General features: G+C 62.1%; 2 protein-coding genes across 8 annotated transcripts in view; one reads left to right on the top strand and one right to left on the bottom strand.

Annotated features, from left to right (window-relative positions):
- INPP5E (inositol polyphosphate-5-phosphatase E) overlaps positions 1-8,997 on the top strand; it is a 9,349-nt gene extending 352 nt beyond the window's left edge. For 2 of the 5 annotated variants that reach the window (XM_039858959.1, XM_039858960.1), the window contains exons 2-11: positions 637-1,668; positions 2,813-2,936; positions 4,287-4,384; positions 5,132-5,256; positions 5,409-5,528; positions 5,824-5,931; positions 6,566-6,727; positions 6,824-6,939; positions 7,361-7,497; positions 7,928-8,997. In XM_039858959.1, the coding sequence (XP_039714893.1) occupies positions 833-1,668; positions 2,813-2,936; positions 4,287-4,384; positions 5,132-5,256; positions 5,409-5,528; positions 5,824-5,931; positions 6,566-6,727; positions 6,824-6,939; positions 7,361-7,497; positions 7,928-8,060 (1,959 nt within the window). In that variant the 5' untranslated portion in view covers positions 637-832 and the 3' untranslated portion in view covers positions 8,061-8,997. The remainder of the gene's footprint in view (positions 1-636; positions 1,669-2,812; positions 2,937-4,286; positions 4,385-5,131; positions 5,257-5,408; positions 5,529-5,823; positions 5,932-6,565; positions 6,728-6,823; positions 6,940-7,360; positions 7,498-7,927) is intronic. The other 3 variants (XM_039858963.1, XM_039858961.1, XM_039858962.1) reach the window with 3 other exon arrangements.
- A 215-nt stretch (positions 8,998-9,212) lies between these two features.
- The window catches only part of PMPCA (peptidase, mitochondrial processing subunit alpha), an 11,146-nt gene continuing 981 nt past the window's right edge, over positions 9,213-19,377 (bottom strand). Inside the window, exons 2-13 of one of the 3 annotated variants that reach the window (XM_039858965.1) lie at positions 18,649-18,851; positions 18,141-18,220; positions 17,850-17,932; positions 16,253-16,347; positions 15,397-15,497; positions 14,752-15,015; positions 14,429-14,521; positions 14,235-14,353; positions 14,050-14,140; positions 13,880-13,942; positions 12,385-12,529; positions 9,213-11,577 (exon numbers count right to left, since the gene is read on the bottom strand). In XM_039858965.1, coding sequence (XP_039714899.1) covers positions 11,408-11,577; positions 12,385-12,529; positions 13,880-13,942; positions 14,050-14,140; positions 14,235-14,353; positions 14,429-14,521; positions 14,752-15,015; positions 15,397-15,497; positions 16,253-16,347; positions 17,850-17,932; positions 18,141-18,220; positions 18,649-18,851 — 1,507 coding nt within the window. In that variant the 3' untranslated portion in view covers positions 9,213-11,407. Of the gene's footprint in view, positions 11,578-12,384; positions 12,530-12,733; positions 13,002-13,879; positions 13,943-14,049; positions 14,141-14,234; positions 14,354-14,428; positions 14,522-14,751; positions 15,016-15,396; positions 15,498-16,252; positions 16,348-17,849; positions 17,933-18,140; positions 18,221-18,648; positions 18,852-19,377 lie in introns of those variants that run through there. The other 2 variants (XM_039858967.1, XM_039858966.1) reach the window with 2 other exon arrangements.

Here is a 19,377-nt window from a genome sequence, read left to right as displayed (position 1 = left end):
GGGGGTGCGGGGATCCTAGGGAGGGTTCGGGGCTCGGGGACTCCAGGGCGAGTTCGGGGATCCAGGGCGGGACGACCCCTGAGCGCGAGGCGACCCGTGGGCGGGGTTCGGGGCGCGGGGATCCTGGGGCGGGGTCGGCACGGGGTGACGCTGGGCGCAGTCTCGCCCCCCACCACCCGCGGCTGCGTGGCGGTCGTTGCCCCGGGATATCCGCGGCCGCCGGGCCTGATCGCAGGCCCCGAGTCGGGGCCTTTGGCAGCCGCGGCGTAGACCTGCCCGGTATCTGGCCCTCGGGCCGAGGTCTGCGGGCCGGCGATGGTGGGCGCGCGGGTGAGCGAGGTGCGCCTGTGAGGGAGGGCGGGCCGGACGCCGCAGAGGCGGCGCGGTGACCCGGCTGTCTCAGGGCGTCCCCTTGGGGGCGGGAGTCCTCCCTGGGTCATGCTCCAGCGCCCTGTCGGGAGGGTGGCTTCTCTCTTGGATCGGGAGTCTTCACGCCCCCCACTAAGACGAGGCATCAGACCATATGTAAATGCTTGCTCTTGCTGGGCTGCTGCTGGCCGGTCCACTCTGTCGCCCAGCGCCATAGCTGTCCTTCGGGGACGTTCACTTCGTGGAAATAACAGCCGTCTCCCTTAGGTCTCTGTGGGGGACTCCAGGACGCCAGGGCCTCCAGCCATGCAGCAGCAGAAGCACCCCAGGCCTGACCGGGAGCCCCTGTGGGTTCTCTCCTCTGTGTCTGGCTGGGGACATCTGACCGTGCACCCCTGACATTGGGTGTCGCTGGCAGCCGCCAGGGAGCCGTGTCCCAGTGGGCTGGGCTGGGCCCTGGACTATGCCGTCCAAGTCGGCCTGCCCGGGCCGCCCGGAGGCAGCAGCGCAGCAACCCAGCTCCCCCGGAGGCAGGACACTCGGGGGGCAGCCCCTGAACATGGACAAAGACCTCGCCCTCCGTCCAGGGTCCGCGCCCACCAACACCTGTCCTGGCCTCGAGAAGAGCCCGGGGGTCCCTCTGAACATCCCAGCAAAAATCAGTGGTGAAGGCCCACAGGCTCAAGCAGAACCCTTCACCCCAAAGCCACCGGCCAGGCCCAAGCTGGAGCGGGCACTGTCCCTGGACGAGAAGGGCTGGAGGAGGCGGCGTCTTCAAACCAGTCACGAGGACCTGGAAGCCCGCAGTGGCGCCAGCCCCTCGGGGGGGTCCTTGCCGGACCAGACCCCTGGGCCCCCTGTGCACACTTGCTCCCCGCCCGGCCTGAGCACTTCCTTGCAGGAGATCCCCATGACCCGCAGGGTCCCGGGGTGTGCCCGCGGGAGCCCCACCTCCTGGGGCAACTGTATCTCCGGAATGGTCAGCAGCTCCCCGGACCTCCTGCCCCGGAGCGGAGCCTCGGCTGGGGGCACCCCCAGGCTGGCCGACGTGCTTCCCTCACGCCCGCCGCCCGCCATCGACTGGAACACCACCTCCGACTCCCTGCGGACGACACACAGGGTGGACGCGGATCACGCCGACTACAAGCTCCGCCTGCAGACCAGACTGTTCGGGGCCCACAGTGGCCTGGGCCCCGGACGACCCCCGAGCCCCCTGGCCTGTGACAACTGTTCCCTGCGCTCTGCCAAGTCCTCCTTCAGCCTCCTGGCGCCCATCCGCGCCAAGGACGTCCGGAGCAGGTAGAGCCTCCTGGGGGTGGGTGACATTGTGACCTTGACTTTAGGGCTCAGGAGCAAGCTCCACAGGACCGCGTGACGGTGTTCTCCTGAGGTGGAGGCTAACGTAGCTTTCGGCAGTCACCTTCTCCTGGCCCCGCCACGGAGGGGCGCCCCTTCCAGAATCTGTCCTCTGGTGGTGCCTGGGGACAGGCGGTGTGGCTGCGAGGCGTCCTCCGCACACAGCGGTAGCTCATTCATCCATCCTGCCCTGTGCGGCCTGCCTTGCCGGGGCGTGCGGGCCCCCGCGCTGGACCGCCGAGCTGTGCTTCTACCTGGCCGCGTTCTGAGGCCACGTGTCTGGGTGGCCCCGGGGGGCGCCCGCGGAGCGCGGAGGCGAGGGGGATGCGCTGTGCACACGCCTGCCCCGTAGCCGGGGGCGGGGGCCCTCAGGGACCACGGCCGAGCCACGTGGGGGAGAGTTCTCGGGGCGCACTCACGGCGCAGAGGGGACAGCAGTCACGGTCCGGGCCTGATCTCTTGCGGCAGGGCCCCCCGTTTCTGGTGTTCTGAGACTGTCTGCTGGGCACCCCACCAGTGTGACCTCCTGCTCTGCCCCGAGCCCGTGGGCAGGGATGGCTCATGTCGCGGGGGCTTGGTTTCCGGGGCTCGTGGGGCTCTCATAATCCACAGTGACGTTTGCGTAGCTTGCAGAGAACCGGGGTGCTGCCCATCTTACCTTCTGCTCATGGCTCCCAAACGCTGCTGCCTCATAGCTCCCAAGGCCACAGCCACCAAGTCACTAGACTGGGGCCCCAGAGACTTCTGAGCTGCCTGTCCAGACCTGCAGCCTCTTCTCCTAGGCCTGGGCTGGTCCTAGGGGCTGGGCCTTGGGTCCCTTTGAAGTGCCCAGTCTGAACCTCAGAAAACTGTCCTGTCCCCGCCCCTCCTCCCACAGTCCCGTCCCCTGTCCCCACCTCTCCCACAGTCCTGTCGGGCTCCTGCTTCTCTCCACCTGGCACGTGCCACGCAGCCTTCCAGGGCTGGGTGGCTTGTCTGAAGCACACACTGGGCCAGGCCCTGACTTGGGGGGCCGGAGAGGCACACCCCTGCGGCTGGCCCGTCCCTGGGTTTATCCCCTCAGACCCTGACTGCATATCCCACACAGGAGCTACCTGGAGGGGAGCCTCCTGGCAAGCGGGGCGCTGATGGGTGCGGACGAGCTGGCCCGGTACTTCCCAGACCGGAGCGTGGCCCTCTTCGTGGCCACCTGGAACATGCAGGGCCAGAAGGTGAGGGGGGCCCCCTTGGGAAGAGGCCGGGGTTCCCGTCAGTCATTTCCAGGGCCCCCGAGTGGCGTGCACGGCCCACCTGACCCCACCCAGTCCCTGGGGCCCCCAGAGGCCTCCTGCCGGAACCCCCCACCACCACTGTCAGGGCCCAGCCACAAAGTGTTCTGTTCCTCAGACGCTTGATGGTTTGGAGCAATTTCGGGCCAATAGTGAATTCGAGAGGAAGGCACAGTGCTTCCCTGCGCCCCCCGCAGCCTCCCCACCTGGACACCCCCACAGCTGGTGAAGCGTTAGTGGCTCACCATCACCCAGAGCCCCTTGTTCACCTGGGGGTCACTCCCATAGGTCCCTGGGACCTGACGAATGCATGCGTGTCACGTCAGTGGCTGGACAGTGGCAGGCACCACTGTCCCTGTCTGTCTCCCACCAGCTAGGGATCCACCCTGTGGTCCCCCTGCCCTTGCCTGGGGTCCTGCCTCTGAGCTGGGGGTGCCCAGGGAATCTGTTGAGACAAGCAGGAAACCACAGGCATGAGGGCTGCTTTGTGTCCCGAGCGCCGCAATGACCCAGAGCTGACTTCTGGGCATTTGCTTCTGCGGAAGCCCATTGGCCGCTGTCCCCGCCGGCCACTGCCCCCGCCGGCTCTCTCCAGCTAACCCCATGCCTCCCTGGGACCCCTTCACACAGTGAGCTCTGTCCCGAGGTCAGCGGTCTGTGTTGCCCCGCATGTGGGTGCCTGGGTTCGCGGGGGCTGGGCGTGGGCTTCCTCTGGCCGGAGGCAGCCCTGACCCTGTCACCGCACACACCAAGGTCTGTAGAGGATGGAAGGACCGTCCCTTCTTGTGGCTGCATCCCAGTGGACGTTCAGGAGACAGGCACTGGGGAGCAACAGGCAGGGCCGCCACGGGACGGGGTGTGGCCGATGTGACCGGAAGCCCCACAGAACAGTGACCCGAACGAGATGGGAGCAAATGTCTCTTGAGTAGGAGGAGGCAGCAGGTCCCCAGGCTGGCGGCTCTGCTGTTCCTAGTTAGGAAGCCACCCTGTCCATCCCTGGGCCCAGCCTGCGTCCTGAGCCTGGAGGCCTTGGTGGTGGGTGGCATTGCAGCCGCTGGGTGCAGGAGTGAAGGGCGTAGGGCGCTCACCTCCCTGCGTGACCCGCAGCACCCCAGCTGCATGCAGCGGGCGTCCCTACCCGAGTACGCATGTGGGGTGCACACGCAGGGTGGACTGTCAGGCTTGGGGGCCGCGTTGGCCGCATGCAGCCGGTCTGGGCAAAGACAGACTGGGACGCAGAGAGGCCCCCGAGTCGCGGGCCCCCTGGCCCTGCTAGGTTCTGCTCTCCTGCAGGAGCCCCCTTCAAACCTGGATGAGCTCCTGCTGCCGGCCGAGGCCGACTACGCCCAGGACCTGTACGTTGTCGGGGTCCAGGAGGGCTGCTCTGACAGGTAGGCCCGTGCCTCCTCAAGACCCCCCACCCCACCCCCGTGTGGGTCAGCACCCTGGCCGCAGCCAAGCCCTGGCTGAACACACGAACCGCTTTCTTCTCAAATGTGACTCGGAGAATTTAAAATAAGTGAGATTTAGTTTCTAGTGAATAAATAGCTGCTCTAAGAGATCACAGACGCGGCAAAGAGCAGCTCGGCCGCCGGGGCCCCTGCAGCCCGACCCCCAGAGTGTCGCTGGCCGGCCCCGGGGGCCGTGGGGCCACCGCTAGCCTGTACTAGCTGTAGCAGCATGCCTGCGGTGCTGTCGAGGTTCACCTGTCCCTGCTCCTCACATGGCAGGTGGCCAGTCCAGAGCAGACGCTCGGGGAATGGGCTCTGCTCCCCAGGGAACCTGGCCTCCACAGGGTGGCCTCACTCCTGCCCGGCCTGGGACTTCTTCCTGGGCCTCTGCCAGGCGGGCCAGGAGCTCCCACTGGGGCCTCAGCAGCCCCACATCACTGGAGGGTTTTGAGACAGCAGGGAACATGGGCCTTTGACGTCACTGGGGAGGGGTGCGGGAGGCCCCAACCTCTGGCCCAACACACCATCGCCCTGGGTTGCTCACCCGCCATTCTCCTTGCAAGACAAGGAAGTCTGATGTGGGGTCCCTCCCAGCGGCTCCTCAAGGGGCTGTCTGGCCCGGGGTCCGGGGCGCAGAGCTGGGGTGCCCCAGTCCCCTCCCCAGGCAGCCTCCACTTCCTCCTGCAGGCGGGAGTGGGAGACGCGCCTGCAGGAGACGCTGGGCCCCCACTACGTCATGCTGTGCTCGGCAGCCCACGGGGCGCTGCACATGTCCGTGCTCATCCGCCGGGACCTCGTCTGGTTCTGCTCAGGTGAGCGGCCTGGTCTGCGCTGCCCACCGGCCACGCCTCTGTGGGGGGACGGGCGTGTGCGCGCAGAGCACGGGCACTGCCTGGGGGCCGCGGTGGGCGCGGACGGCCGGGGCGTCTGCCCACGTCAGCCCTCTGCGTCCTGCCCCACTCAGAGGTGGAGAGCTCCACGGTGACCACACGCATCGTGTCCCAAATCAAGACCAAGGGGGCCCTGGGCATCAGCTTCACCTTCTTTGGCACCTCCTTCCTCTTCATCACGTCCCACTTCACCTGTAAGTCACCTGCCCCTGAATCCCACCGCCCCCTCCCCGTCCAGTGGATGAGACCGGCCTGAAGGGGCTGACAGGAGGGCAGGGTGCTGGGTCTCAGCTTGGCCTTGCAGCCTGTGACAGTGGTCTTCGTCCCACTGGGCCGAAAGCAGGTCCGTCCAGGGAGAGGCGCGCTGGACCGGGCTGCTGCGGGGAGGGGTCTCCACCCGGCTGGCCCCCAGTGTCCGCCCTGAGTATTAGCTGCTGGCACAGCTGTCCTGCGTGAGGCACAGTGCAGCCCGCCACTCTGTCCTTGCAGCTGGAGACGGGAAGGTCGGCGACAGGCTGCTGGACTACAGCAAGACCGTCCAAGGCCTCGCCCTGCCCAAGAACGTGCCAGACACCTGCCCGTACCGCTCTGACCCAGGTGAGCGGACCTCGCAGGAGAGGCGGCACCTCTGCCTCGTCCCCTGCAAGCTGAGCGGGGACAGACTGTTTAGAGGTTTGAGAACTGAGGTCAAGAAAGAAAGTTCCTGGAATAAAGTCACCGTGAGACGGGGCGTGGCACCTGCCTCCTAAGTGGTGACTGCGTCAGCCTGTTTAGTGGCTGGGCAGACGGACGCCCGAGAGGCCCAGAGGCTTCTGCCCACATCGTCACGATGTCGCTGGCTGGGCTCTGCCTGGTCCTCGCCGCCCGCTGCCCGCTGTGCTCCGTCCGCGAGCTGTGCCGGGACGACCTGAGTGTTGGTGGCGGGCGCAGGTGGGGCGTGTGGCAGCCCTGAGCGTGAGGGCCACTGTGTGCGGCCGACAGGTCACGTGGTTTCTGGATTGTCTGTCACTGTGAAATGAAACAAAACCACACTCGAATGTCAACCGGGGAACTACTGCAGCACGCACCCCGGCACCCTGAGGCCCCCAGCCACCGGGTGGCTGCGACCTTCTCGGAGGCGTCCTTGCCCCATTGTGGCTATATGTGGCAGGGGACACAGACTGGCCCTCGTCACTGAGGCCGTAGCTCGAGGGACAGGCGGGACTCACGCGCGTTCTGGCTTGTGCCCCAGCGGACGTCACCACGCGCTTTGACGGGGTGTTCTGGTTCGGAGACTTCAACTTCCGCCTGGGCGCTGGGCGCATGGCCGTGGAGGCCATTCTGAGGCAGGACCCGGGCGCCAGCGTGCCGGCCCTGCTGCAGCTCGACCAGCTCACCCGGGAGATGAAGAGAGGTGAGGCGGGGCGGGGAAGGCCCGGGGGGCGGGTTCCAGGGGGGCGCAGCCTGGGCCCCGCGCTGGCCGGTCTGAGGCGGCCTGCGCCCGCTCCAGGGTCCGTCTTCAGGGGCTTCCAGGAGCCGGACATCCACTTCCTCCCGTCATACAAGTTCGACGTTGGGAAGGACGTGTACGACACCACGTCCAAGCAGCGGACGCCATCGTACACGGTGAGTGGGGCGGTGCTGCGGGCTGGACGGGGGTGACCGCCCCTGAGTGCCCTCCTGGGGGCGGCCCGGGTGCCGCCGCCCGTGCTCGGAGGCCTGGCCCATGCGTCCAGGCGCTGGTTTTACTGGAGCCGGTCGCTCTGTCGGCCAGTGCGCAGGGTGGCAGCCTCCAGGCTGGCGGTGGACAGGCCACTGGACGCGGGTGCCGGTTAGAACCTGGCGCCTCCGCCTATGCCCACGGGGCTGGGGGTGCCAGTGCGGCCTGAGGGCAGTGAGGGGGAGGCCTCAGCACCCAGCTGGACGCCCGGCAGGGACGTGGGTGTGGGCGACGCTCTGGGAACGGCCGGCATGGGGCCGCCGAGCCGCAGGGCCAGGCGAGGTCGAGCGCGCAGCAAACTGGGCTGCCTCTGTGGTCTTCCTGCAGGACCGGGTCGTGTACAGAAGCCGCCACAAGGGCGACATCTGCCCACTCAAGTACTCTTCCTGTCCCGGGATCAGGACGTCCGACCACCGCCCCGTGTACGGCCTGTTCCGGGTGAAAGTGAGGCCGGGGAGAGACAAGTCAGTATCCGCCCGGCCTCTTCTCTTCGTGCGGGCGGCCAGGCTCGGGGCCGGGGCCGGGGCCGGGCCCTGCCCACTCCGGGGGTGGGCGCCCGCTTTGGATCTGGGTGCCTGCCGTCGTCCCCTTGCGTCCTGACAGCCCCTGGCAGGAGCAGGGGCCCGGCAGCCCTACGTGGGGATTGCTGCCACGGCTGGATCTGAAGTGGGTGTCACTTGGGCGACATTCCAGAGAGTGGGGACCTGGCCAGGCCCCTGCACACGCCCTCCGGTGATGTCAGCAGAGCCTGCCTGGCCCAGGCTCTCAGTTCCGCTCTCGCCGGCAGCTCTGGGGGTGGGACGGCCAGGCCAGGCGGGCAGAGGGCCGGGGCCTGGGCGCCCCCTTGTGGCCGGCCCCACCCTTCCTCGGTCCTGACCCCTCTCTCCTCCGCAGCATTCCACTAGCTGCCGGCAAGTTTGACCGCGAATTGTACCTAATAGGCATTAAAAGACGGATTTCCAAAGAGATGCAGAGACAGCGAGCCCTGAAGACCCAGCACTCCAGCGCGGTCTGCACCGTTTCTTAAGTTTGCCAAAGGACTGTCTCCTGCCGCCGGGCGCATCCGACCGAAAACCCCGGAAAAGACAGGAGCTGGTGGGGGGGGCACCGATGAACCAGCCGCTCCTGCTGTCCTGGCAAGACCCGGGCAGGAGGCTGGCACTGCGGGAGGCATGCCGCCCCATCGCTGGACAGGAGCCAGTCCACTTACAGACGCGTCACCCGTGTCCCTGCAGACACCTGGCTTCCCTCAGCGCAGACAGAGCTTGGGCCCTGGCGCTGGCCGCACCACACCTGTCACTGTCACTCGGCAGCAGACGTGAGCAGCTGCCTGTGCTGACTCTCCCGACTCCATGTTTGCACACCCACGGCCACGCCATTGTCCAGATCACCTCCCAGCACCCCTTCCTCACCTGAGCACAGGTGGCCCAGTACTGGGGAGGCTGCTCGGTGGGGTGACCTGGGGTCCCAGATCCCATGGCGAGCAGAAGGACCACGCTGAGTTGTTCACAGGGCCAAAGCCAGACAATGTCCAGGGAGTGACCGCGGGTCCCCGCCGCTGGGCCAGAGCGAAGGTGAGGCCGACGCCTCAGGGCTGCATCCTGGCCGTAAGGAGCTGGACTTGCCCCCCACCGCCACCTCCCTCTCCTCTGGCTTTGCTGACGGCAGACCATTTGCTCGTGTAACATTGGCCATGAATGGCACTGACATAAGCAGTGCATCTCTGGCCTGAGCAACTGCTGGAAGCTTAGACTGTCACCACACAGCCACCTGGGCTGGCGCTCCACCACGTCTGGGATTTTTTTCAAAGGGCTTAGAGCCCATTATTGCTCTGTCTCCCCCCAGCTCTAGGAAAATTCATAGGCTTTGAATGTGGAACAAGCTAGGGGCATTCAACCTAATCTCTTAGATTATTTATTTTCCATATTTATATTTTTAAATAAATGCACATATTGAACCTTAAACCCTTGCTGGCCAAAGATTGAGTCCTAGAAACGATCTGTACGCATGCCTTGTTCTCACAATGTCCTTGTAGGAAAGGCAGGTTTGCTCTGCCAAGACAATCCCGCTATGTCACCCCTGCTGGGTTTGCTCCATGCCATGTCCACCCCATCCACGCCATCCACGCCCCGCCCACAGCCCAAGGTGTTAGCTAAAAAGCAAATACTTCAACTGGGAGTGAATCCAACTAAGTCTATACAACTTTTATTAGCATAGGCTCCCTAAATGAGAAATACAAATTTTAAAGTAGCACACACACAACCTTTGCTGCAGATGGGAGAAACTCCATTCCTGAGGAGGCACCTGTCCCTCTAAGCTCACAGTTATCCAGGGGGTCTCTGCCTCAAGTTTGGCTGGAATGAACGTGCTGCTGAGTTTCAAATCAACCCAAAATCTTGTGAAGACTTTGTGGTCACGGGGCTTAAAGTGCGATTCTATGGCCTCTTCCTGGGCATCTTCTCAGACCCAAACCATGGAAAAGGGACTTGAACTGGGACTCTGAGGAGTGACTTTGGCCCAAGCCCAGGCTTAACATCCAGAGACATCACTACATTCATCCAAGTTCATGGGTCAGTTACGCAATTCATTTCATACCAGCCTTTAAGTTGTAGGTGGGTGGGATTTGGAAAGCTAGTTTAAAATTCAAAGTAACACAAACGAAGTGGCCAGTCTCTGGAAAGTTAGCGTCCCGGGACGTGTGGAACACGACTGCGCGTGGGGCGGTTCTGGAGTCCAGCTCTCACCCTCAGACACCGCTGTGTCCTGCCTCCAGGGCTTGCGAGGCCTGCCCCAGGCATTGGGGTGCCAGCCAGCCTGCCCTCAGGAAGCACGGTGCTAACGGGCAGCCGGATGAGGAGGTGGCGGGGTGCACCGAGTGCTACAGGCTGTGATGGGCTCGGGGCTGGGAGGGTGGCTGGGGGAGCAGTGAGGGATCAGCGGGGTGTTGTCCGGGGCAGGGTGAGGACGGAACAGGAGAGCCCCGCGCCCTGAAGGGGGAAGGGAGGTGGCCAGCACTAGCGTCCAAAACAGACGGCTGTCGCCTTCAGCAGTTCTAGGATGTTCACAAAGCTGCCGGGTCGTCTGAAGTCCACCTCCGACTGTGCAGGAGCTGGGAGAGGACACCGACCCCACTCCACGAGCCGCTCCTGTCCCAGCGCACTGAACGGCAGCCACGCGCGCCCCCCAGTGTGCTGGTGGAGGGGCGTCTGCAGCAGCAGGAATGCGCCCTCAGACTCCCTGCTGCCGGACGTGGCTCGTCACCCCAGCCCCCGCCTGTGGACGGGCCGCGCCAGGTACGCAGAGCAGTGCAGGCCCGCGCCGAGTGCAGGGCAGCCCCCGTGCCAGTGGGTGCGGGAACGGGGTTGAAGGACAGGCCCCGGCAAAATGGGAACCAGGGACGCGGGCGCCCGTTCGGCTTCCCCAAAACAGCTTCCCCGCCCACCTCAGCGGCTGGCTCCTGAGGGCTTCAGAAAAGGTGACGCGCAGCCTGACAGCTGTGGCCAGGAAGCTGCCCTCTGCCCCAGGAGGCCCCGGGTCCTGAGGGCGTAATTTTGAGAGCCACGAATCTATCCCATCACCAGAGTCAGGGGACCTCACGCTCCTGCAACATCCACACACCCGCAGAACCTACGGCTCCCGAGATCTTCCCCCCAGTCACGTGACCACGACTGCCAATTCCAGGAGCCCCCTCACTCCGTGCTCTTGACACTTCCCTGAAGAGGCTTTGCAATGCTGGGTGAAACTGAATGAGCTCAGGGCGGGTCACAGCCACCCCATGCCTCCTTTTTAGGGAAGCTGCTGGCCAGGGTGGACCTTTAACCATCTCGTCCTGAACCAAAGGACAGTGGCCACCGCTTCATCATCGGTGTCAGCAGACTGCCCAGAGCACCACCATGCTCCGAAGCAGACCACCTGCCCCGAACTCGCCCTGGCACCATCAGGGTGCTCAGTGACCATCCCAGGAGGCGGCAGCTCAGTATGGGTGGCACAGGACTCTCAAGAAGCCGAACAGGCTCTGACAGCCCACCGAGTGGCCTCAGTGGCAAGTCTGGTGTTGACCCACCGAGTACTAGACAAGTGACCTCGCAGCGACCCCGCCTGCTGAACCTCAAGAGACGCATGGGCGCCAACCCCATTCGCCATGGCAGCTGCTCCGAACCTGTCTGCCCTCCGCCGCATCTCGGGCTGGCGTGGAGAGTAAGTATTTATTCCAGTGGCTGGCACATTAGATTCGGGAGGGACGGAGCTGTGCTCTGGGTACATTAAACGTGCTTGCTCGGTTAGAAGCTGTCCAGTTTGCTCCTTTTATGAGTCTGCGCTAAATTCGCATCCAGAGGAGCGCGTGGAACACACTGTCCGCAGCTCCGGCCGGCGCTACCGGAAGAGCCGGTAGGTCTTGGGCAGGCGCCCGTCCCTGCTTGACAGTGCCGCCTGGATGTGCTCATACGTGGGCAGGTCAGCCAGGTCGCCCAGGGCAGCGACCGCCGGCTTCCTGCGCAGCATCTTGGAAGCGACCCTCTTGATGTCTTCCGGCTTCACGTTGCCTGCCAGAGAGCAGAGAACAGTGACACACCTGACACCCACGCGGAGTTCACGTCCCTGCGTCGTGCTGTGTAGAATAACCGGCCACCGCCACCCCAGCCGGGGAGGAGGTGCTGAGGACTCTAGAGGGTCCAGGCGCAGCGTGTGTGGACTGCACGGTCGTCAGGACGAAGGCCCAGCAGACGTCCACGTAAGTGAGAAATAAAACGCTCCTCGCCTGGCGGGTTATCTGTGGGATGGGCGAACAGAACCTGCAGGGCCGTGCGGACAGCAGGGGGCGCGGGAAGGAGGAGCGAGGGCTGCACACACGGCTCGGCCCTCCGAAGACAGCACCTGGGACCCGGGAGACGGGACTGAGCAGAACCCACAGCCCGGGCCACACGCCAAGCAGCAGGTTTACTGTGCTGTGAGGATGAGGCTTGAGACTGGGCACTGTCGTACGGGGGCGTCTGAGGCGCCTCCCCAAGGGAGGACAAGGGCCCGTGCCTGGGTGGGGCAAGAGCCGTCCCTGCAGCACTCCCAGCCCAGGACACACCAACTACGCAACTGTCAGCTTCACGCAGGTGACAAGCTGTGACGGCAGTGGTGCTGACCCTCTGGGCTGCAGACCCTTTGAGAATCTGACAAAACAAAGATAAACCTGTCCCCACGAGAGTCACGACAAACAGAACCTGGCATACAACAGGAGGGAGTGCCAGGCCCTCCTGACGGTCACCTGTGGGAGGCCATGAGAACCTGGGCCGGCATCGGCCACAGAGCCGCAAAGGGCCCTGGAGCTACTGCCCCACGTGCACGCGGCGAGAACTCACGGATGAGCGCGCACAGCTCGTGCGGCAGCTTCCGGGAATGGGTCGCCAGCACCTGCCTCCCCACATCCTCGAAGATCACAGGCCGGGACTCCAGGTTCATCATCAGCATGGACATCAGCTGCGTCTTGGCTCGCTCCAGCTCCACCTGAGGGTGACAGCCAAGCCGCCTGGTTCATCGCCCAGCGGGCTCCCATCAGCAAAGAGCTCAGCCACCTTAGCCAGCAGGGCTTGCAGGAGTGTGCCCCGGCCTGGGGGTGCCGAGGGAGCACGCCTGCCACACCCCGCCTGCCTTGCTGGGTCGGAGTCCAGACTATGCTTGACAAGACCATCACCACGCCTGAAATGAGGACGAAACAGGTTTCCCTTGGGCTCTTGCTCACTGTTTAAGAAGCTGACCACACAGCACGTAAAGGGTGAAATGTCAAACGCCAAACTCCAAAGCTGACCACGCATCGAAATCACAAGGGAAATGAACCGCACGCGGACCCTGGTGCAACTGGTCCCTGCTCCCTAGGGGACACCGAGGGAGCGGCCATTTCCCAGCTCTGCACCAAGAGCCTCTCCGACCATGTGTGACATTTAAAACTGAGTGCAGCAGTCGGTTCGCAAAGTCCAGCCTGAAATTCAAGGGCACAGAAAGGAGCTGATGAGAAAAGCCAGATTCTCAAAGGGTCTGAATCTGGGAGCTACCAGACCTTGCAGAACAAATACTGGCCGAACTGGCTGTTAAAATTCCACGTCGTTTTTTAAGTATGATAATTCCTAGTTTCCATCGGGCCTTTTCTAATTCTGCAGCTTCAGCAAACACTAAACGTTGACCTCAAACTGATCTCACGTTAGAGAAAGCTTTATCCCGCAGGGCGCCAGCAGACCCACAAATGTTCATTTGTAAGTGAGTTTTTATTATTAAAATGACACCTTTTCTGATTAAAAAGGTAACATGTGATTACTGCAAAAAACGTGAGACGTACAGAAAACGTGGCCTGAAGGTGAAGCGCAGGGGCCAGCCCAGAGGCACACGGCCTCGCCTGCCGCTGCTTCTGGCACTGTGCGTGCGTGCGTGCGTGTGTGCGCGCGCGCGGAAAACCTGCAATCTGTACCAGCTCTGCTTTCAGAAGCAGCAGAGCTTCTAAACACGCAAGATATCAAAAAATGAGCTAAAAAAATGAGGGAAAAACCGAGATTAAAACAAAACGAAGGCAGAAAAAAGCCAGAAAGCACTGAGTGCGGCTCGTTCCCTGAGGGGTGGCCGAGGAGGACGCGGACGTCTCTGCTTTTCCTTTCAGTAAAGCTGGAAAAGCACGCGAGGCAGCCCGAGGACGTGTGGGGCCAGTCAGGCGCCAGCCGACCAGGAGGAGGGCTCCCCATGGGGAGACGCCCAGCACAGGCCTGGGGCACCCTCGGGCGGGGACTGCTCTGGCTGGGACGCTGGCACTGGGGGCGCAGAGAACAGCCCGCCCAGCACTGTGGGGCCATGGCGCCTGGCCGCGCTTACCACATCCACGGTCCCGCCCATCAAGATGAACTCCTTCGTGATGATCTCCACCATTTCCCGGACCTGCGGGGGGAGCGCCGAGTGTGATGCTTACCCAGCCCCACGGGGAGACGCCTGCTCCGAAACAGCGGCTCCACCCCCGAGATGCGGCCCGACTGCAATGCGCTCACCTGTCGGGGGTCGGCGCTGGCATGGACGCACAGCAGGCCCGTGTCCTCGTAGCTGTGGTGGTAGGCAGTTGCGTTGTACATCCAGTGGTGCCTGTGGGGACACAGAGAAAGGGACACCGGAATGTGCCATCACGGTGTGACGCGCCCTCCGCTGGGCGGTGGCCCTGGGGCGGCATGCCACACACCTGTTCAGCACGTTGAGGTAGAGCCTGGTGAACATGCCCTTGCCAGGCCCGCCGGCCGAGAAGGAGCCACCGCCGCCCATCATCATGTTCAGCACGGCGAAGGGGATAAAGTCCGCCTCCTGCAGGGAGGTGGGGCAGAGGTCAGCCGAGGGCACGCGCCCGGCCTGGGGCGCGCGCGCCTGGCGAGGACTTACCAGGAAGGAGCAGCTCTCCAGCCCGATCATGATGTGTGTGAGCTCGGGGAAGGCGGTAGGGCCCAGGCTGACGTTGGACATGTCTCTCTCCAGCTGTAACGAGGGAGAAACAGGCCTCGCAGACGCTCTACGAAACCCCGCACACACCGAAGGGCCCTAACAGGCCCTCGGCTCAGCGGGTGACCGTGCATGCTCTGAGGCCAGGACGTGCACTGAGATAAAGCCACGACCACACAGGCCACCCTAGCACCTTTGAGACAGACACGGGAAGCCACAGAAAGCGCCTACCACTGAGGTGGCGGGCCTTTCCCAGCTCGCTTTACCTTGACGATGCCCCCGGTGTACTGTGCTACCGACCGATCCACGTCCACAGCAGTCTCGCTTCCCCAGGCCGTCTGGCTTCCCAGGAGGTACTTTCTGGCGCATTCCACGAGGTGGTCGTGCTCGACCCCAACCCCTGCCAGCACCATGCGATCCGGGGTGTAGTAGTTTCTCAGGTAGGCGTGAAGCACCTCCCGGTCAATCTTCGCTATGTTTTCCGAGGGGCAGAAACGGCGGAAGCCAACCGTGTTCTCCCTGTAAGCGGCCTGATGAAGGAAGCGGGAGAAACACAAGTGACAGAGGGCACAGCTGGCTTTCCTCAAGGAGCAGGCCTGCCATCACCCCCAGCTGTGCTCGGGGAAGCCCGCCGGCTGCCCCGCGTAGCTACGGTGCAGCAGTGGCAGCTCCGCGTTTACTGAACAGTGACAGCTGCCTCTCCGGAACGGACATCCTCACACCTGTGAGAGGCTCGCTCCGGAAGAGCGGGAGGCATGTTGTTGCCATGAGAACCGGGCAACAAAGAACGTGCGCGAAGAGCGGATTCAGAGAAGGGGCGCGTCCCGCCAGCGCGTAGCCCGCGAGGGCGCCAGGTGGGCAGGCCGCCCCTCCTGCCGCCCTGGTGTCAGGGCCACCCGGTCTTGTTTTACCTCGTGGATCATCTCCGTGAGAAGTGGTTCCGGGTCAGGCCGCATACTGAGGTCCTCCAGCTCAAACTGGACAGCCATTCGTGTCATCTCAATTTCTTCATCTGTGAAAGACCCAAAGACGGAGCTCAGACGGTGCAGGCCAGCAGGGAGCTGGCCCGCGCGTCCTCGGTTGCTGGGTGTGGGCGGTCTCCTCTGCCTTCATCTGGGGCAGATCTGGGGTCACGTGGCATGTGTGTGGGCGAGGGGAGCCTCCATGAGGGCAGCGACCTGGGGAGATCAGGCCTCTCATCTGGCTTTGCCACCGAGCAGCCGCCTGGACCTGCTCTGAGCCTCAGCGTCCTCCCCCTCTGGAAGCCCTTGGGCCCCTGACCCATCCCAGTACCGCTGTGAGATGACAGTGGATGTGAAGGCACAGACCAGTGTCAGCTATTGGAACCAGTTCCAGAAAGATCTCAACATGGAACTGCAGCCTTGAACACAGCCTAGGTTGCATGAAACGGCCGTCAGGCCGGCTGGGACAGCCGCATGGCCCCTCCTGGCCCCTTCCTGGCAGCGAGCTCAGAGTCCTGCCATTTGCAAGGCTGAGGAACAGCATGGAGACAGGGACCCATCGCTTGGGGCACTTAAAGACAGTCGAGATGCCCTTCTGAAATGAAAGCGCTGAGTTCACTGATATGTCGCAGGTGCAGGGGGCCGTCTCTCGGTCTTAAGCACCAAGGGCTTTCCCACTCATCAGCGTTATCTCCCAGGAAACGTGCCAACGCGCGGTGGGTGAGCCCGAGGGCTCCGACCATACAGTGCTCCCACACACCTCCCTTGTCCCAGCCCGTGCCCGCTGAGCGGCCCCGATGCACACCTGTTAGCCTGGGATGCAGGACCACGTCAGCCAGCAGGCCGACCACCGTGTCCAGGCCCTTAGAGTCAGCAGACACAGCATACATGGTGGTATCTCTGGAAAAACCAACAACGCCGGGCACCGAGGTCACGACGGGTGCACGCCAGGTGGGGCTGGCTATGGTTCTGTGCCCGCGACCGGCGCGCGGCGCTCTTGCCCACAGCCCGTCCCACACCATGCGCTCTTCACGGGTGGGAACGAGCTGCCCGCAGGCCGCGTGTGGAAGCGACGGTGTCCGGCCAGTGCGGACGAGAGCCAGTTGGAGCTTCCTAAAACATGGGCTCCCTCCATGGTGAACCATTTCACCAGCGGTCTGAGTGTCCCCTGCATGAAGTGACTGGCCCATGTGGGACCATGCCCGGTCTTAGATGGCCAGGGGACAGAGACTGGTTGTAGCATGAGCTCAGAGCACGAGGCACTGTGATCAGACAGGCACACGCATGACAACCACAGAACCGCGACACAGAATGTAGTCGAGGGGGAGACTGCGCAGAAGACACACAATTGCCATGAGACAAGTGAGCCCATGCGGGGGACGCGGCAGCCAACACCTCTGCAAAGCAGGGCTGTCCTTCGGGGGGCTGCAGGACCACGTGGGAGAGTGGCAGGGACAAAAGCCTGAGCTGAAGAAGAGTGGGCTGTGTCGGGGTCAGGACAGTGGGCTGTGTGACCAGCAGTTCCCTACAAAGTTGAAGAGGTTTGGGGCCAAGACACGGAGGAGCTAACACCTGGCACCGAGTGTGCCTGCGCTGCAGGGCAGCTGGGGCGGGTTCTAGGGCTTTGTGGATCATGGGGATGTGCAGCCTCCACGCTGACACGCACAGATGGGGTTCGACCTTTCACGCACACACTTCAGCGGTCAGACTTAAATAACCAGCCCCTTCAAAAGTGGGATCTTCGTCCACCCATCTCGTCCTGCCCTGACAGAGCTTTCTGAATGGGCACCGCACCCGGGAGACGACCGCCACTTGCCCTGGTCCACAGTGCCCACACCCCTCCGTGCTCCGGCGACAGGCTGGCCCTCTACCCAGCACACCGCTCCTCCTCTAGGCTGAGCCTTCACACCCACTGTCCCCAGGTCTCGGCCGCCTCCCTTTGCTCCGTTTGGCAAAGTCCTTCAAGAACCAGCCCCAGAGTCACGGTTTCTATCCGTAAGTCAATGACCGCTAACTTTCCTGACTCCAGACCGAGTTAGTAGCTCGTGCCTCATGCTCCCACCACCCGTGGCTCCTGGCTCTTGTACCCTTTACCTGTGGCACGGCCTTCTGCCCAATCTGTGAGCATCTTGGGGACAGGGCCTACTCTGTATCCCCAGTCACTGCCTGGCTCAAATCATAGGATAAGCAGCCTTCTGGGAACTGCCTGGCCCTCAAAGAGTGCTCCTTTGTGTGAGTCTTGCCGCCTGTGTGTTTTGCCCACCCAATTCTCTGCCCGGGCCGGGGCTCACATCTCAACTGACCCTCGCGGCCTGAGGGGAGGGGCTCAGTGGGACTCTGACCAAGAATGAGAACAGTTCCACGTGGATGCAAAGCAAGCTTGTGTGTAAAAGCTGGCATACCTTGACGTCTGGCAGTCACAAATACCCCCGTGTTTTTCCAAGGTAAGCAGGATTTCATCTTTGCTGTCAAAGCGATCAGTGGACTAACAGAAACAAGTAAGAAAACCTATTTAGACTTAGCAATCCCAAACGATTCCTAAAACACAATTTATTTCTGCTTTCAAAACACAGAAAATCAAATTATCTATTACCATTAACTTGGCAACCTTAACATTTATTAAAACCACCATCCTAAAAAAGCAAAACTTGACAATTTCCCAGATATAACAAACTTCACAAATTGGAACTGACCGAAAATGCCAACTTTTCCAAAAAGTGAGCAATTCCACTAAGATATTTTGCTTCATATCTTGATCCTGAATTAATAAGAACTGGCAACAAAAAGAAAAAAATTGACAGGTTAAATCAGCGTTCAAAAGAGAAGAGTTACTCAAAAGAAACCCTGAGTTAAAATTGTGAATATGACTAAACAACCACATTTAATTATCTGAAGGTGAGGGGTGACGTCAATACCTTGATTGTGATGGTTTTACAGCTATACTCATGTCAACAACTACGGAATTGCATACTTTATATTTGTGGTTGAAAACTTTCAGTTACAGAAAGGTAGAAAAAAGGAAAAAAAATCCACCACCAAAATGGCCACTGTTCACACTTTGGTTAGAGTTCTCAGATTTCATACTACGCTTTTTCACACAGGATACGACTCACAGATGACGTACTAATTACAAGTGACAAGCACATAACACGTGAGCGTGTTAAAATAAACGGGACTGCCCACGCTACCAACAGTACTTACTTCCTACAGTACAAAACTGTCCAAACTTATTCTGGGATGCCACGCGCAACCCATTATCCAGTGTGGTAACTTTGGTTTCAAACTTTTCCTGTCCACCGACTGTAGCGAAAACGGGTGTGGGTGCTCCGGGTAAGGGAGAAGAGAGGGGGATGCTGGGGTAGGCACCGCCACTACTGAACGGTCTGTACACGGGGGCTCCAGACCTAAAACAGGAAGATGGCCCAGTTACAACAGGCTCGAGATGACGGGACCTGCAACGACCACCTAGTGCCGTGAGTCGTGTTCTGTCTGCACGGAGAGTGACATCTCCCATTCTCAGGGACTTGCTTCCACATGCCTGCAGTCGTGCACGGGAGTGCTCAAAGCACTGTGCCTGGCTGCAAACCCCGCCTGGGCCCAGGGACCTGCGGCAAGTGGGTTGTTACTTGGGTCAGAACTGCCATTTCTATAAGACAGTAAGAACAGCATCTCACGGAGGGGGCCAGGCAGGGTAAATCAGGGCCTACGCACAGGGCACTGGGCAGAGCCCTGCCCTTCAACAGCCCCACAGGACTCCAGAAGCCGCACCCCTCAACCTGGCCAGGAAGGGCCTGAACGGTCTCAACTCCAACGGCCTCTCCAAACTCATCTGCTACCGCCCCCCCAACCCCCACCACCCCCGCAGTCTCATGGCCCATTGATCCATTCCCGGAACACACTTGGCTCGTCACCCCCAAAGTTTGTTCTTTT

Source organism: Pteropus medius, unplaced genomic scaffold (genome assembly GCF_902729225.1).
Source record: "Pteropus medius unplaced genomic scaffold, Ma_sr-lr_union100, whole genome shotgun sequence".
NCBI lineage: Eukaryota > Metazoa > Chordata > Mammalia > Chiroptera > Pteropodidae > Pteropus > Pteropus medius.
Note: the sequence above shows the minus strand (reverse complement) of the source record. Positions and strands in the feature narration are given on the sequence as shown.